Raw genomic sequence first — 19,158 nt, forward strand, 5'->3', positions numbered from 1 at the left:
GGCTATTATGTGGAACCAGAAATAATAACGTTAAAAGAAGAGCAAGTACCTAAATTTCACGGAAACAAAGTGCATCTATTTACAAAAAAAAGAACAATGGTTCATTTACCTATAAGCAACTCCTTACGAAGAATTCTTCAAATGGATGGATTATTGGAGGCGACCTTGTTACACAAGGAATTTCTAGAGTCTGATCCATAAGTAAGTATGAATTTCATACAAGGAAGTTTGTGGAAAGAACAGACGAAAGACTTGAAAACAAATGACATTGTTTTGCCTTTATTCGTTTATTTCGATGACGTGGAAACTGGAAACGCATTGGGTTCTCATGCCGGAAAAAATAAAGTGGGCTGTTGTTATCTTACAATTCCGTGCTTTCCTCACAATTTTGCTTCCAAACTTGATAGCATAATTGTCACAGATCTTTTTTATAGTGAAGATCGAAAAAAATTTGGAAATAAAATTATATTTCAAAGACTATTTGCGGATTTAAAAGAGGAGGAAATTGGCCATATTGGATCCACCATTTTGAATTTTTAAAACCTAACTTTAAATTTGCAATTAGCAACCCAAAAAACTTCTGAGTGACTAGTTTCAAGCAAATATGATTATGGAGAATCGCTTTATACCAAGCATACATTCCCAAAGATTTAAACTATAAATTCAATGATACTTTAGGGATTATGCGTTAAATACAGGTTATAAAATTTAAAAAAAATTGAAATTTAAATATGCTCGTCAAAGTTTAAAACAGTCATATTTATTTATTTATTTTATTTATTAAAATAGTTGATGCTCCTAGTCGCTAAAATATATGTATATATATTTATATATATATATATATATATATATATATTTATATATATATATATATATATATTATATATTATATATTATATATATAAAATATATAAAAAATATATATAATTTTCATTAGCAATAATTTACTTTTTATTTATTTTTTCAAATTTTATTTAATTTATTTCATTATTATAAAAAATATATATAATTTTCATTAGGAAAATATTGAAGTGACTGAAAGCCAAAATTTCAAATAAATTCTATAATAATTTAAAAAATATATTTTAAACCAACTTGCTTTATTGAAATAATAATTATTGTGAATTCTTAAATAATTCAAAAATAAATAAATAATAAAACTTAAAAGTGGACTTTCAATTATTTATAAAATAATAGTTCGTAATATTATAATAATTACTTGTTGAGACGTCTCAACTGTTGGATATGTTTGTTTATATTTTGTAAAATGCTCTTTCTGTAAATGACGCTTGATGCCTGTTGTATTAGAGCCAGTGATTTGAATAGTTTCTATTACAGGAAGATTTTTCAAAAGACAAATTTTGCATTTTCCCCATTTGCAGTTAGTATTTTTGTCTACGCTGAATTCAAATAATTCATAAAGAGAGGTTTTCCATTATACTTTCTGCGTTTACCTCGAAAATTTACTTCTTCAAGATTTAAACTAAATAGGGTTATGAATTAAAATTGTAATGATCATTAAAATTATTTTTCTACTTCTTAATAGTAAATATGTCATTACCACTCGTCCTTCATCATTATTATAATTTATGTTATAATTTGTAATTTCCCGCGTGAGAATTATAGATGGCACGTCTAGTAGTCGTCTTAGAAGACGACAATAACGCGTGCACGTCGCCGGCGTAAGCGAAAGCTAGCGACAGAAAGAACTGCGTGCCTGCATAGCATTGTACAGTATTACTGTTTTTACGCGTGTTTTCATATTTTTTCAATAAATACTTATTAAATATTACATTTGGAATTATATTTGTTGTGAGTTGTTTGTGTGTTCCTTCGCATCCATTTAAATTGCAGTAACCATTGCAGAGAAGCCGAACGAAAGATATATTAGGTGTTATACAACGGTAAGTTCGATGATAATCTTTGTTCTGCTTCGCACTTGAATTTTCTAAGGAACTCGCAACTGTGTAGCGTAGCGGCTTCTCTCACTAACGAGCACACACACAAAGATTGAATTTTTCTATGATGAAAATTCTATTCAAATTTACGGTCACCATTTCATTCAGAATAATTTTTTTCTGTTTCTGCTTTTAAAGAGTATTTAATTCTGCGTCAAATGAGATTTTTTGAACAGGATTCGTTAAAAATTAGCAGATTTATTGCAGTTTATGTTTTAATTCTTCTTCAATTGGAAAAATTAAATGAAGCATTTGTAAATACAAAGTACTTTGCATAATAAAAAAATAATTTGTATTTTTTCTCAATCATTTTTACAATTTATACATATGCATATCATTTAAAATTTCATTTACATTTTCAATAATTTTAAAATCTTTATTACTGAAAATAAAATACTCTTTTATGTTCGACATGGTAAACTTCTTCAAATTTCAAGCTTCTTGTAGAGTCACTTTTTAAAACAAATCTTCTATTTCAGTTTCCGGCATTAAAAAATTTATTTGGGTGATTCTCTCAGAAAGGACTAATAATGCTTTTACAGTAATCTGTTGAAAAATAATAAAATTGATTGAGATTATTCTCGGCTGAAAAAAGTTGTAATGATCTGTATTTTTATTGCCAAAGGATTTGCTCGCCGGATGGAGTCCGGGTACCTATTTTGACTATTTACATTAAGTCTCGGTAGATGGCGTGAAGCGCCATCTATGTTTCGATTATTTTCTGAACTATTTCTTACTATGATGTAGAGGAGAGGTGTAGTCATTGACGAGACTTTATTTAAACCTTCGAAAGAGAATATATTGTTAAAATAAAAGAATAATAAAATATACAAAAATGAAGTATTACATAAAATAATAAAGAACAAAAGAATCTATACAATGCAAATAAAATACTAAACTCTAGAAAATATAACGATAAAAGAACTAGCTATTCTAGAGGAGCATTCGCTGAGCTCCGATTTAAACATATTTACCACGTTCGCGAAGATGTTGGTCAGGACGACGCATACTACTTTCGCGTGGGGTACTTTCTAGAATTTACCCCTAGACGACGGTACGGACGGATACTAGGGTCGTGCACGCTAGGTCGATTATTATTCGTAATCGGGAAGAAGCTAGATATTGGATTCGGTTCCAATATTCATGACCGACGCGAAGCTAGTGCGAAGTAATATTCACTAGGTGTCTCCTCCACCCGAGAAGCGCCTCGAGATGGGGAATCGGCCTAGTGCATCATCTTTGTCAAGAGAGGGGCGCCTCTACTTGACAAGGATGGTCCTGTTGGAAGTGAGTGGTAACCTGGTTCACTAGTCTTCCACGGAAGCACCCATAGGAAGTCCGGTTCACCAGGTAGAAGGAGGGCGAAGGGTGTTACTGTTCCGCAGAAGCACCTACAGGAACAAGTACAGCTCCTTCTAGGAAGTGAGGAAGGCACTGGTGTTCAGAGAGACGCACCTCTACTGAGCACCAGGTGCCAGGAGTGAGTCGCTCCCAATCGTCAGAGAAGCACCTCTAGGCGAGTCGGAAGAAGACTGACGAAAAAGGTGCGAGACGAAAGGTATATCACTAGCAGCTAGGTGACAGCGAGTGGTGGGGGAAGAGAGTGACACTACTACTTACGCTGTCTACTTTCTCTCTTTTCGCCGCGCCACTATACTACGATACTCTATCGTTACAAAGTTATACAAGAAAATGTACAAGTTCTTATACATGTTCATTAATGAATTTGTACATTTTCTTGTACATGTTCAAGTAATGTTCTTGAACAAGTTTAGCATCCGAAATTGAGACATGTGCTTGTACCAGAACTTGTACAAGATCCTGGATAAGAAAATATACTTGTATAAGAAAATGTACATGTTCTTGTACATATTTTTTTGTGCAGGTTTCATGTAAAAGTACTTTTACATGAACACGTTTATGTTCTTGTACAAGAACGTTTGTTTAAAAATGTTTTTGAAAAAAATTTGAAATTCTAATAAGTTATAATTATTAAGACTCTTCACTTATGCATGCTAAAAATTATTGTGCAGCTGTAAAAGCTTAAGAAAACTACTACGCAGCCTTTAATGTACATGTACAACAAGAACTTGTACAAGTTTTTTTAGCCGGGTTAAAAATTCTGTTAACCATACGTTAAGGGCAAGTCCAACATGTGAAATGTAAACAAACATGAAATGTAAACAAACCATGCACATTTTTTCGCACCTCTCATTTGCGTAGAAAATAAAAATTTGTCGTTTTCTTTATGAAAATGGTAAATTAATGTATTAAAGTTGGTTACTATACTTTATTTAACTAATTATATGAAAAAATAAGTACAATTAAAATGAAATGAAAAGTGCACTGAATTAGCAATTTTTTCAAGGTTTCGAAAAAAAACCATTTGGGTATATCTGAGGCACGGACGTTGAGCGCCAAGGTGGGAGAAGAATGTTGAGCCATTGGACGGTCACATCTTGGAAAGGGTAAAATTCTGAAATTTTACCCCTTCTCTCACTTTCTCCCACCTAAGTCCTCGACGTCCGTGCCTCAGATATACTCGAATGCTTAAATTTTTCGTAACCTTGAAAAAATTCATATTTCAGTGTACTATTTATTTCATTATAATTATACTTATTTGTTCACATAATTAGTTCAATAAAGTATAGTTACCTAGTCTAATATATAAATTTACCATTTTCACAAAGAAAACGACAAATTTTTATTTTCTACACAAATGAGAAGTGCGAAAAAAAATGAAAAAATTGCTAATTCAGTGTACTTTTCATTTTATTATAATTATACTTATTTGTTCAGAAAAGTTGTTAAAAGAAGTATAGTAACCTAATACAATATATCAATTTACCATTTTCACAAAGAAATTAACACATTTTTATTTTCTATTCAAATGAGAACTGCGAAAAAACTGTTCAAAATCTAAACAAATCATACCCATTTTTTTCGCAGTTCTCATTTGAATAGAAAATAAAAATTTGTTACTTTCTTTGTGAAAATGGTAAATTGATATATTGTATTAGGTTACTATACTTCTTTTAACAACTTTTCTAAACAAATAAGTATAATTATTATAAAATGAAAAGTTCACTGAATTACTAATTTTCTTACATTTTTTCGCATTTCTTATTTGTGTAGAAAATAAAAATTTGTCATTTTCTTTGTGAAAATGGTAAATTTATATATTAGACTAGGTAACTATTCTTTATTGAACTAATTATGTGAACAAATAAGTATAATTATAATGAAATAAAAAGTACACTGAAATATGAATTTTTTCAAGGTTACGAAAAATTTAGGCATTCGAGTATATCTGAGGCCAATGGCCAATGGCTCAACATTCTTCTCCCACCTAGGCGCTCAATGTCCGTGCCTCAGATATACTCAAATGGTTTTTTTTTCAAAACCTTGAAAAAATTGCTAATTCAGTGTACTTTTCATTTCATTATAATTGTACTTATTTTTTCATATAATTAGTTAAATAAAGTATAGTAACCAACTTTAATACATTAATTTACCATTTTCATAAAGAAAACGACAAATTTTTATTTTCTACGCAAATGAGAAGTGCGAAAAAATGTGCATGGTTTGTTTACCTTTCATGTTTGTTTACATTTCACATGTTGGACTTGCCCTTAAGATTTAACAATTTGCAATCAAATCACTACAGAAAAATTTTAAAAAATCTGTCAAGTGCGTGTTACACTCGCTTACCTAGGGTTCCGTTCACGATTATTTAAATGTTTATATATGTTTAAAAAAAATAATTTTCCTGTAATTTTCTTTCAATTTGCTTGTAAATATGTACATATATATATATCTGTTACCGGCAAAACCCGAAGACCAGGGAAAACCCTAAATGCCGCAGATTATATGAATTATCAGAATTTCCTGGCGATTCAAAGATAATTCCAAAATTCCTAGGCATATCGAGGGTGTTTACGAGGTTGACGCCATAGGACGCCTTAAGACATCAAGAGGTTCTAAACAGAGGTAGAAAAATCGTTTGTCCGAAATTGACTTTGATTGGTTGAATGTTGTTGAGTAAGACCGGACGTGTGATATATGCTTTAGTATTAAGAGCTAGATAACCAGAAAGGTTGCGCTTTATGCATAACAATTTGTGCAAAGGTTGTGTTTAAGCCGCTTTCAAGCCTGAGGTCCGAGCCGCAGCTCTTTGGCAAAGGCGTTGAAAAATGGTTATGATTTTAGAAGGGGAAACGCGGTTTTTCAAATTATGAGAAAGTGAATTGTAACCTTCAAAACAAGGAACTGTTTATACTCTTTTATATTAAAAAATACTGTAAAAATTAATTTTTAATTGATAATTAACATAATGTAAATAATGCATTTAATTTAGCAATAAATCATTTTTAATATTAGAATTAAAAATTATAATTGGCTGCAATATTAAAAATATGTAAATAAATATAATTAATTAAAAACACTTTAAATTTATTATAAAGAATGTAATTATAATAATAAAAAATAAAATGATTTATTTGTATAAAAATATGTAAATATTATGATTAATTAAATTTTTTTATAGTATATATTTTAATATTTTTTAATACAAAAAAAAATAATGCAAAATTAAAAATAATAATAATAAAAAAAATGTAAAAAACAAAAGCATAAGCAAAAACAACTAACTTTAAAAGTGTTTACGGACCTAAAAATTAGGAACAACATTGCCGATATGAAACAGTTATTAACGATTAGCATTTGGCACATTAAATAAATAAATGAAATACAATGTTCATTTTAAGAATGTTAATTAATAATAAAAGTAAAGCTCATTTATATGTTTTGATATTGATATACGCATCCTGCAATGGAATTTAGGTTGAGAACCTCTTGTCGCCTCAAATCGCTTGTATCTCGTAAACACATGTCCAGTAGCAATATGAGCTGCTTCTAATAATACATTCATGCCCAGAGAAATCAAAATAGAAATTTTCAATTTGACTAACCGGCAATTCGCGAATTCCTTAAGGTTTTCAGGTATTATTCGAATTTCCTGGCGATTCATAGGCAATTCCAAAATTCCTAGGCATTTCGGGTTTCACCGATAACATAGGTATAAAGTTTGAGATGGTTGGCTAAAAAGTTTTTAAAGTTAAGATAAAAGGGAATTTTGAGTTTATTTCAGCAATTTTGAGTTTTTGTAGCGAACCAATATTTAAGTCAATTTCAAAAGGGTTAGCTATATTTTTCGTGAAATCTACACGCGAAATTAAATGTGTCCCAAATTTCAGCTTCTTAGCTCCAAAACTGTAAAAGTTAACTGGGGGCACGTTTCTTCCGAAATTTCGAGTTTTTTGAATATAACTATATTCAATTCAAGTCCAATCGAATTCGCTATAATTTTTTTTAATCTACTCGCAAAAATACGTATGTATACCAAGTTTGAGCTCAAACGGTTGAAATGGCTAGGTTTTAGAGGGGGGGCATGATTTTGTGGACGAACATAAGTGAAACCATAAGGGTTCCGTTTCGGTTCACTGCTTGAACGGAACCTTGCAAAGGTTAAATAACTGAAATATTTAATAAAACCGGATATTATGGAGGGGAGTTTTAATACTACTTTTCATTCAATAATTCAGTTATTTGACCTATTTTTGAAATTTTCATTAGTTATCAGTTTGAAAATTTGTTAAATCTTATCGTATGGGTGGCAGAATTTTTATTAATTGAAATTAATTTCATTTTTTTTACAAAAACACCATCTAAAATCGAGCACGCGTGATTTCTCCTTTTTGAGAAAATCAACGTGTTTTACCTATAAAATATTTCATTAACTATAAATCAGCCAACGAATGCAATAAGGATAATCCTTTATACAGGTGACTTAGTGTTGCTTGACCTTTGTTCACATTACATCAATTTCGATAATGATTATCATTCAATTTATTTTCCTCTGCCCTCTTAACAATATTCAACCCGCTTTCTATTTAATTAATTTTCAAAATGCCAGCTTCCACTAATATCAAATATATAATATTTTCTTCCTTTATTAAAATATATTCAATACCAATTTTATCCTCAAAATTCAAATATCTTTAATGCCAATGTTATCTAATACCAAAATTTTTTTCCAAAATCCACCTTCCACTATTATCAAATAATCAATATTTTTTCCCAAGATCAAAATATATTTAATGCCAATTTTATCTTCAAAATCCAAATATCTTTAATGCCAATCTTATCTACTATCAAAAAAATTCTAAACAATATTCAACTCACAAATTATTATTTAACCCAGAAAACAATCAATATTTTTTTCCAATATCAAAATAAATATTCAAAATCAATTTTATCTACTATCATATTATATTCTCAAAATCCTAATATCCTTAATGCCAATGTTATCCAATTTAAAAAACTAAATGGAAAGAAGCATTTTTTATATATGTGTATCCTGGGAGTATTACAAGTTTTCTTTATTAGCCGTTTCACTTTTGTGAAGAGAAGTGTTATACCCCTACTTTACCGGCCCGGGCCTATTTTAGACATTGCAGAAGGTCTAAGTTGATGTGGTAGGTACTAACCCCTTAAACTAATTTTTATAACAAATCGGTATATATTTTATTTCTTACCTTTCTTTACTATATTATTCACTATATGTGAGGGATAAAAATTTACAATGCATTTCTTTGATATAAAAAAAGTTTCTTTTCGTTTATTTAATAGTCTTTAAGTTTTAAACAAAATAAAATTATTTCAACTACACAAACAAGTTTTAAGAAATATTTTTAGTGATTTATAATCTAAACTTTCTTATTGTATGCAACTGAAAAAACTGTAGTTGATTTTTGAATGTTGCTGACATAATGGATTTGTGCACTTTCAACTTCAACTTTCGTCTTCTTGTAAGCAGACTCTACAGTCTTTCTTATCTTTGAGTGTTGCAGCGCTACTTGTTTTTGGTGTTATTACGTTTTCTAAATTGATTGGTTTACTAGTAAATAATTCAATAGCTGAACGACTAGTGAACTGCTTGATGACATAAACTTGTTCATTCGATTTTCGACGGTTGGAAGAACCAAAGAGTTGGCCAATGTAGTTAGAAAAGTACGTCTAGCATCTTTATTTTTGAGCCAATCGACTTCCTTGCAAACTCCAAAAGCAGCCAATGGCATAACATCGAACATGTTGCAAAAGAAGGCATAAGTCCATCGTTTAGTTGGTCGCTTTGTTGTAAAATGCGTAACCATTTGATCCATGCAATCTACTCCGGATTTATTTGAATTATAAAATAAAATTGCTTTTGGTTTTATTACTTTTCCTTCGCAATATTTTTAATAATGTAAAGTGAAAAGCAAATTTTATCTTTTTTTTGGCACGTAACTACAAATTGAAACCAAGTTTTTATCAAAGCCAAAAAGAGATTAAAGCACAGGACGAAAACTATGCTTTTTTATTTCTGGAGGAATAAATGCTTTATTTGTTTGGATGGTGCCAAAAAATACAAGCCAAAGATTAGCTAATCGTTTAGCACCTGATAATGTCCTGAAAAAATTGTCAGTGACAAGTGTTACTGTAACGATTTGCGAGTTAAAGCAAGACAGTTTCTCCTTGATTCACTTATCGCTCTCCTCCTTTAGCTTTGATGAATGAATTTAGTAAATTTAGTTTTGTCACGATATGGAAAATTTGCTCTTCATTCATTCATGCGGTTCGTAATTTTACGCGAGGTTTACGTTTAAAAATTCCAAATATCACGAATCGGGGCGGCTCTGTTTGTTTTTTGACGAAATTCTCGTGTACGACTATCATCAAAACGAAAATATCGTGAGAATATAAGGAAGTGTCTGTAAGACATAGCTGCTCGTAATATTGGTTGAGCATTTGAACGCCATAAAACTGATGGAATCTTGCATGTTATTCACGGTGCTTTGGAGTGAATTTAAATAAAATTTTTAGGTCCCTGGCGGATTGGGTAAACCGAGATGTAACCGAATTGGGTTACGATTCGGTTACGTTTCGGTTGCTTGTGAAAAATTGTCGTTAATCGACGAAATATGTTGTAAGTAACTATTAGGAATGGTTAATAGACATTTAGAGGTCTTATTTATAAAATAATAACAATAAATTAAGATATAATTACTCAATAATAAGTGTTTTAAGTGTACAATGCATACAGTTGTTGAGTTACCATATATGTATATTACCATCATCGGGAGCTGTGATACGCGCTTTAAACAGTAAATGGCGTTGAAAATTACTTTGTGAATGAATTTCTAAAATTAAACTTTAGAGTGTCAAATGTGTAAGTGAATATAAGTTTTAAAAAAATAGATCGATTAATTAAAACAACTTTTTTCATTTCTACAAATATAAAAAAAAAATTTCTTAATATCACAGCTGCCGCTGGTGGTAATATACATATATGGTAACTCAACAACTATATGCACTGTACACTTAAAACACTTATTATGAAGTAATTATATCTTAATTTATTCTTATTATTGCATAAATAAGCACTCTAAATGTCTATTAACCATTCCTAATAGTTATTTACAACATATTTCGTCGATTAACGACAATATTTTACAAGGAACCGAAACGTAACCGAATCGTAACCCAATTCCGTTTACCCAATCCGCCAGGGGTAATTCAAATTACAAAAAAATCCACTTGGCGCTTTATTTTGGCAGCAAAAATAAGTTTTTTTGTTTCATTTTCAAACTTTGATCTATAGCTTCTTTTGAAAAATAATATTATCACCCTAGTAATGCATTTTACAATTAAAGTTTCCAGTATATTTTGCAAGGAGTAAATGTTAGCTTTCAAAAAAAGTTTGTTTGGGGTACTAAAATTTCATTTTTCTGGAAATTTTGAATTTAAATCTTGAAATTTGCAAAAGTTTTATCATTTTTCAACTTTCATGACCATTTTAGTCAAGAAAATGAATTATTAACACCAAAATTAAATTTTTTCTAAAAAATATATAAACTATCTGTATTCTGAACTAAATCTCTGAATATTTATTATTTTTTATTAAAGTTTTTTACAACAAAATATAATGTAACGCAACGTAAAAGATACAAATGTAAACAAAATTATATCATTATTTATATCACAAATTCAAACTATTGTAATCACAAACTGCGCGTAATAATTTTTTCGAATACTCCGGATGACTTTTTAGAAGTTTATACCTTCCCAGGTTTTACTAAAATTCGAGTATTCGAGAAAATTATTACGCGCAGTTTGTGATTACAATACTTTGAATTTGTGATATGAAAAATGATGTAATTTTATTTACATTTGAATCTTTTACTCTTTCAAATAAAAAGTGGCGAATTCAAAAATTCAAAATGGAGTCCTTACTGTGACAACTTTTTCAAATTTTTTTACTGACTGAGCAAAGAAATGTACTAATTATCTTGAAAAAATCATTGCTATTAAAATGGATCTCAAGTCAGATTTTAAAAATTCAAAATGGCAGATCCAATATGGCCGACATATTTAAAAAAAAATTCAATGGATTCGCTTAAAACTTGTTACTTGGGGGTTTTTGGGGTCGTTGATTACACTGTGCGACAGCCGAAAAACACTTTTTGTCGAACCTACTAGAGGTTGTAGGTGACAAAAAACTAAGAAGAATGGTATATTAAAAATTTCACTAACACCCCCAAAATTTAGATTTTACAGACAAAAAACCGTTTTCACGTATATTTATGACTAAAACCCTTGTAACTTTTTTATTTTTGCACCAATTTATATTTTTTTTTCATTTTAAAGCAGAAAAGCAGGGCTTTTTAACCCACATAAAGTTTTTTTGTTAAAAATAATATTTACAAGAGAAAACTTCCAAGAAAGTTTAGAAATTGGCAGTTTTTCCTCAATTTTTAAAACTTTAACTGATGTTTACGGCATTAATTATGTTTTAAACATTTTTTTCTTCATGTAATATTCAAGCGTACTAAATTGTGCGTCGAACGAGCCCTATTTGAATAGTTTTCTTTGAAAATTGACTGATTTATTACAGTTTTTCTATTTCAAAGATCAGTAGCAAATTTAAGTATTTGTCAGTTTTCTTTAATTTTTTATTCTTAATTGTTTTATGTAAAGTGCTTCTGAAGTTTTGACCAATTTTTTTATCTTGGTCTTTTTAAGAATAAGTTTTTCTGTAAATATTAATTTTATTTTCCATATAATAAAAACGTAGCTAGTCTTAAAAATGAAATTGCAACATATCTTTCAAATATACTTCTTGTCAAGAATATTTTTAGTGCTAACTAAAATTCAACTTAAATTCTTAATATTAATTACTAAATTAAATAAATATCCGAAAATTTAAATTATTTTGAAATCAGAGTCTTTATTCAGCCTTTTGCTTCCTCTGGAGGAAGCTATGTAGTCCTTCAAATTATAAAATTATTAGAAATGCACCAAAAAAATTTTTTTCTATTTATAAATGTCATATATAAGTCCCTGATCAATTGTCCGGATGTATGTATGTGTGTATGTATGTGTGTGTGTGTGGATCCATTTTCTTGTGAACACGATAACTTTAATACGTTTTAACGGATTTGGCTAAAATTCGGTATGTACATTTGTCACATTAATATCTCAAAATGAACACAACAATTTTAGAAAGTACCCCCTAAAAAAAATTTTTTTTTACTTTTTTTCAAAAAATCGATTTTAATAAAAAAAAAAGAAAAGATATATTTTTTGAAATCATTTATCATATTTTAAAAATAATATGTATATAAATTATTAATTTATTGCTTCCTCCAAGAGGAAGCAAATCTTTTGCTTTGCGCAATGAGGAAGCAAAATGTTCATGAAATGAACATAAACTTCTTTTATAAAAAGGGACCCCCATCTTGTTTATTTTTATCATCACTTACTTGCCCAAGGTTTACGGGAAAGAAGTCCAAATGGAAGTTCAAAAAATGAATTTTTATAGATGTTGCAATTTCATTTTTGAGGCTAGCTACTTTTTTCTTATATGGAAAATAAAATTAATATTTACAGAAAAACTTATTCTTAAAAAGACCAAGATAAAAAAATTGGTCAAAACTTCAGAAGCACTTTACATAAAACAATTAAGAATAAAAAATTAAAGAAAACTGACAAATACTTAAATTTGCTACTGATCTTTGAAATAGAAAAACTGTAATAAATCAGTCAATTTTCAAAGAAAACTATTCAAATAGGGCTCGTTCGACGCACAATTTAGTACGCTTGAATATTACATGAAGAAAAAAATGTTTAAAACATAATTAATGCCGTAAACATCAGTTAAAGTTTTAAAAATTGAGGAAAAACTGCCAATTTCTAAACTTTCTTGGAAGTTTTCTCTTGTAAATATTATTTTTAACAAAAAAACTTTATGTGGGTTAAAAAGCCCTGCTTTTCTGCTTTAAAATGAAAAAAAAATATAAATTGGTGCAAAAATAAAAAAGTTACAAGGGTTTTAGTCATAAATATACGTGAAAACGGTTTTTTGTCTGTAAAATCTAAATTTTGGGGGTGTTAGTGAAATTTTTAATTTACCATTCTTCTTAGTTTTTTGTTACCTACAACCTCTAGTAGGTTCGACAAAAAGTGTTTTTCGGCTGTCGCACAGTGTAATCAACGACCCCAAAAACCCCCAAGTAACAAGTTTTAAGCGAATCCATTGAATTTTTTTTTAAATATGTCGACCATATTGGATCGTCCAGTAAGGACGACATTTTGAATTCGCCATTTTTTATTTGAAACAGTATGAGCTGACATTTTTTTGAGCTATAATAAGTCAATTTTCGTTTAGTAGATTCTTGGACAGAGCTCTGGACCGGTTGACGTGAAACGTCATATATATGTATATAAATACATTCTAAATAGATAATATTACTAAAAAGAGTAATTAACGCGATTTAAAATGATCAAAATGTATCATATCTCATATAATTTCATACAAAATATATAGGAATCCAGCCAGATCTACGTGTCGATTAGAAGAAATATTTTTAAAAAAATTGAAAAATTTATTACTATTCATTTTTGCTTAATTTTTTTATCTAGCTAATCAAATTTTATTAAGCTACCTAGAAGCCCAAGTCGCTATAGATGCAATACAATAATATTTAATTAACGTTTAAAAACAAAGAGTCTGTCAGGGCCCATGTGTCGGGAAGATGATTTAAAAAGCTTGGAAAAATTTCGAGTAGACTACTCTCCATTCACAAAAACCCTGGATTGAGAGTGGGTCCTTATTTAACCTAAGAGTTGTTAGAATACAGTTATTTTGACCAGTGTCTAGAAAGTTCTAAAATAAGAGCAATAGAGTGTCTGTACTCCACTCTCTTCTCTTGCAAGCTTCGGCAGGGGTGTTAAAACATTTCACTGTGCAACAGAATTTGATGTTCTTTTTATTTCTGAGATCGTATTTGGTGATTTTTAAGGTTTTTCTGACGCTGAACACGAATCCGAACATAATAAAATATATTTATTGTCTCTCGGGGATTTCCAGGGTCAGTAACACAGGTGTACAAGGTTTTTTATTTAGATATCACAGTGGTTTACAATGTATTTTTGTGTGCTGAACACTATCACGGGTTCCAAAATTGTGTATCACGTCAAGATATTGAAAAAGTGGGGGTAAATACCCCAAAAACCTGATCGTGATCAGCACACAAAAATACATTGGAAACCACTGTGATATCTAAAAAAAATTAGCAAAAGAAGCAGACGCAAAGGGCCTACGTTTAAGGTTTCGTGGCTTTTTAAATTTAGACCAAAAGTTATTTATATATAATAAATAATTTATAAATGCATTATTTGTAAATTAATTTCGCTCCCATGTTATGGGTTTTTTTACTATAAATTTATTCTTAAATTAATTTCTATAAATAAGTTCTCTTCCAAGAAATAAATTACTTAACGTCATTGGAGTTTTCCATATATAAACGTTAATATTGACTTCCGGTTTGTAGCGCCAAAGCGAAACGGTGAAGGTTTTGGGACCTGTGGAGTTGACGTTTACTACCATAGTAACGGTTTCTATGGTAACGGTTGCCGAACCAAAACTATAAGGCTTTCAGCCCTTGGCCACGAAACCCTAAAAACCTTGTACACCTGTGTTACTAACTCTAGAAATCCCTGAGAGACAAGTTTTAACGAAACCAATCAATTTTTTCAAACGCAAACTTCAAACAAGGATATCTTATACAAAAATAAATATTTTAAAAGTTCTAACTTGCAAATTGTTCAGGAAAATATGAGCTTTCAAATACATATCACGAAAACTTCAAAAAAATTGTAGTGTTATAAAAAATAAAATACAATTTACAAATCATACTCACGTAAAATTAAAAAGTTCAGATACATGTAGCCATATAGCATAACTAAATTTAGCCATGCTGTCTAAAGTATTCGTTTCATAATCTTGTAAGTAATCACTGACTGTCATTCCCTTTGGTCTGTAGTTTACCTTCAAAAATATACAGAGTTTTCATTACATTACATTACACGTAAAATGCCTTATATGTGATTTTTAACTTACAAAAATTCATTTAAAAAAGATTTTTAACAAAATTTAAAAAATAAAATTTTATTATTGAGATTTTAAAGCTTATCTTAACCCTCGGAGCACATACTGGGTCACACAGACCCTGTCATTAATTTCAATGAAGGGTAATTTGAAAAGTCGGCAATACAACACGAACCTAAGGCCATATAGTGGTAACTAACTAATAAGGAATAATAAGTAACATGATAATCCAAAGAAAATAATAAAATACTAGTAAATATGTTATTAAAAAAATATAGTTTTAAAAAGTTGTGTCGAAAATCACATTTTTATCGTCTTAAAAGTTACCTTCGTTAAACTACAAAATAAATACCTTTTTTAAAAAATAAAATAAGGTGGTATTTTTTCCCTTATTCTAACACACTTCGAGAATATAAATCACAATTTTTAGCTTAAAATATTAAAAATTACAAAAGTTACATTTTTTTTTTAAATTCAATTTTTTCTTTTTAATTAGTTAACTTCACGAATTTTTTTTCAATATGCAAATAATTTAATAATATTTCTAAACTGCATATTCTTATTTTACAAGGTTCAATGAATAAAAAAATATTTTTTTTTGTGTTGATCAGTCCAATAGTTCAAAAATGGGGGAGTTTTGTAAAGTAAACAGGGTCACAGCGACCCAGACTGTGCTACTTGTTCGAAAAAAGAGGTGTGTGCTCCGAGGGTTAATAACTATTCTTCCTTAAAAGGATTTTAAAGTTTTTATTTACGTATTTAAAAAAAATTTCCTTTTTTTATGTTTCTTCCTAATCTTTTTACTTCGATTTTTGAGAATTTGATAAGTTTTTAGAGGTTTTGTTCATTAATATAATTATAATTAAAGACATTGACTATTAACTTTACGGAAAAATCAGAATTAAGTGTATGTGGAAACCTCCCCAGTGATCAAAAAACCATGTTTGGTCCAAAAACGTTCTTAAGACGTTTTTAAAATGTTTCATGTCTGCCAAAAATGGTCTAGAACATTATTTGAACATACATGTTCTTAAAATCTGTAACGATACGTTATATGAATCGTTCATAATGATTCTATGATTCGAGTAGCAATGCATCGGAAGAGCGAGCCAGAGAGAAATGATTGTTACGCCGCTTATTTCGCGCCGCTCTCCCCTCTCTCGTACTACCTCTCACCGAAAGTCGTGTAGAGTAGATACCCACAGAACACTGGCGATTTTTGGCTGTTCGCTTTTTGCCTGGCTTCGAGGTGCTTTTCGGGCCAACTCGCCTAGTCACAGCTCGAGGAGAGCGTCGATGTGTGGGTGCTTCCGCCATTGACTCTCACTCACACGAGCGTGACTACGCAAGGGGCAATGCGGACTCATTTCTTCTCGCTCGCACGTCCAGCGTTGGCATAGAGGAGCTTCTCTGTATATGTGAACGATTATGACAATTAATGCCGACATGGAGAAATATTCCCTCTCGTACTTCCAGCGTTAGTATAGAGGTGAGTCTGTTACTACCTCTGGAAGTAAGGTTTGGAATCGCACACTAAAGGTGCTTCTCTGTGTGTGTGTGAGTGTGTGAACAAACCTTCTACCCGCTATAAACCAAAAACGATGCCGGGTATTCTCACTTTAGAGTAGAGGTGCTTCTCTCTCTATTTTGAGAAGATAAGGAGACTATTCGCCTGAACTATGGGTGCTTCTGTGTCCAATGACGAAGCTTTCCTCCCGTGCAATTTGGTTTTCTGTTTTCACCCCTTCATTACAAGAATAGAGGTACGTCTCTTTCATTCAAAGAAGAGAATAGGAGATCGAGTCATCTCTTAGGGTACTTCCTGGTGATGACGTTCGTCTTCTAAAATGACCTTCCGACCCGTAATTCCAGGTATGGCAGGAGTGCCTCGAGGACTGCCTGGCACTTTCCCAATCAAACACCGGTTGTGCACGACACGGTAACCTTACTTTAGGATCTAGTCCGGGAACCCTAGAGCTAGTCGCCATACCTAAATTTCGAGAGTCCCCCATTTTTTGTTTTTGTGGAGCTTCCAGAGCGTATCTCTGGAGATAGACCAGAGTACGAAATAATATCCACCATTTCCTTTGTGTAATTCTAGATACTTGATGCTCAACGCACCTAGGGTCTTCGTGGAGAAGCGCGACTAATTGTTAGCTTTGGCGAATATAAAAAATATCGTTTATTTATTGTTTAATTTATAATTTACATTATTATTTTTTATTTACATGTCAGCGTTCTCTTTCTTTTCTCGAAATCTGTCGGCGACGATCTCATGTGAGCCATGTAACGTGTTCTCCGCGAATTATTAAAATTACTTGATTTCTTGTAACATTTTTTTTCTTTTTCTTTAATATATGTATTAAATAGATCTAATATGTTTAATTGAATTTACCCTTATCCTCTCTGGCTTCAAAAGACATGGTCCTTCAAATAAATGAGGGGCTGATAGTAAAAATGGTTTAAAATAACATTGGGAGCAAAAGTGGGATAAGTGACTTGGGAGCAAAAACGGGTTAAAATGATTCGTGTAATTTATTGATAAATTCATTATATTATCGATTAAAAAATATTAACAATAGGAAAAAATGCATATTTTATTATAATTAATATTTTTTAATCGATAATATAATGAATTTATCAATAAATTACACGAATCATTTTAACCCGTTTTTGCTCCCAAGTCACTTATCCCACTTTTGCTCCCAATGTTATTTTAAACCATTTTTACTATCAGCCCCTCAAATTATGTAATGATTTAAGTATTGTAGATGGCGCTTCACGCCATCTTTCTCTTTCACAAACGTTTTTTCAAACTTGGTTCCATCCGGCGACCGGTCTTCCCGGCTTTAAAATAACTCAAACATTACAAATGTTTCAGAACATTACTTTGCAGACATAAAGCAATCTAAAATAACGATTTTAAAATGAAAATGGTTTTTTTTGCCCACAGAGTCCCACGTGACATAGTATGGGACCATACTTAAATTACGTAACGCTTTTTTTGGAAATTTGAACCCCCTTTCCCCATGTAACACATTTTTGTATACATTAGCGCCATTTTCTAAAATGAAAAAAGATTTTTGTCTAAAATTTGCAGGGATGATACCGAGATAGCACGTAAACTTGCAGCAACCTTGCGGCAAGCTTGCCGCGCAATATTACCAACCTTGCATGTAAAATTTACTGCAAGCTTTAAATGTCCCATCTGACCCAAGCTTGTATGGTCAGCTTCAGTAATCCTACCGAAAGATTACATTGTAAGGTTACTACTAGATTTCACAATAAGATTATTGCAAGATTGCGCAGTAAGGTTGAATGGTAAGCTTGTAGCAAGGTTGGTGTGAGGTTGCCAAATAACCTTCCTTTAAACTTAATTTTTTTAAATGTTTCGTCATGTTTATATAATCAAATTTATAAAATAAAATAGTATTAAGTAGACGAAACATTAAAAAAAAATTTTAGGTTCCAAATAAGGTTATTTGGCAACCTAGCACCAACCTTGATACAAGCTTACCGTACAAGCTTACTGAGTAATCTTGCCATAATCTTATTGTGCAATCTTGTAGTAATCTTACACTGCAATCTTTCAGTAAGCTTACCATACAGGCTTGGGTCAGGTGGGACATCGGAAACATAACATTCACAAATCTCAACCGATTTAATTAAAAGTGTAACTGTAGCTTCTTAATAACAGTATCTAGAGAAAGA

General features: G+C 30.6%; 2 protein-coding genes across 2 annotated transcripts in view; one reads left to right on the forward strand and one right to left on the reverse strand.

The window, feature by feature from the left end:
* LOC127279019 (glutamate receptor ionotropic, kainate 1-like) overlaps positions 1–19,158 on the reverse strand; it is a 211,557-nt gene that overhangs the window by 187,353 nt on the left and 5,046 nt on the right. The window contains exon 2 of the mRNA XM_051301091.1: positions 15,260–15,387. Coding sequence (XP_051157048.1) covers positions 15,260–15,387 — 128 coding nt within the window. The remainder of the gene's footprint in view (positions 1–15,259; positions 15,388–19,158) is intronic.
* The window catches only part of LOC127279017 (ionotropic receptor 75a-like), a 380,333-nt gene that overhangs the window by 4,721 nt on the left and 356,454 nt on the right, over positions 1–19,158 (forward strand). The gene's annotated exons all lie outside the window — the stretch shown is intronic.

Source organism: Leptopilina boulardi, unplaced genomic scaffold (genome assembly GCF_019393585.1).
Source record: "Leptopilina boulardi isolate dan_hultmark-lab unplaced genomic scaffold, ZJU_Lbou_2.1 LbouV2_213, whole genome shotgun sequence".
In the NCBI taxonomy this organism is placed as follows: domain Eukaryota; kingdom Metazoa; phylum Arthropoda; class Insecta; order Hymenoptera; family Figitidae; genus Leptopilina; species Leptopilina boulardi.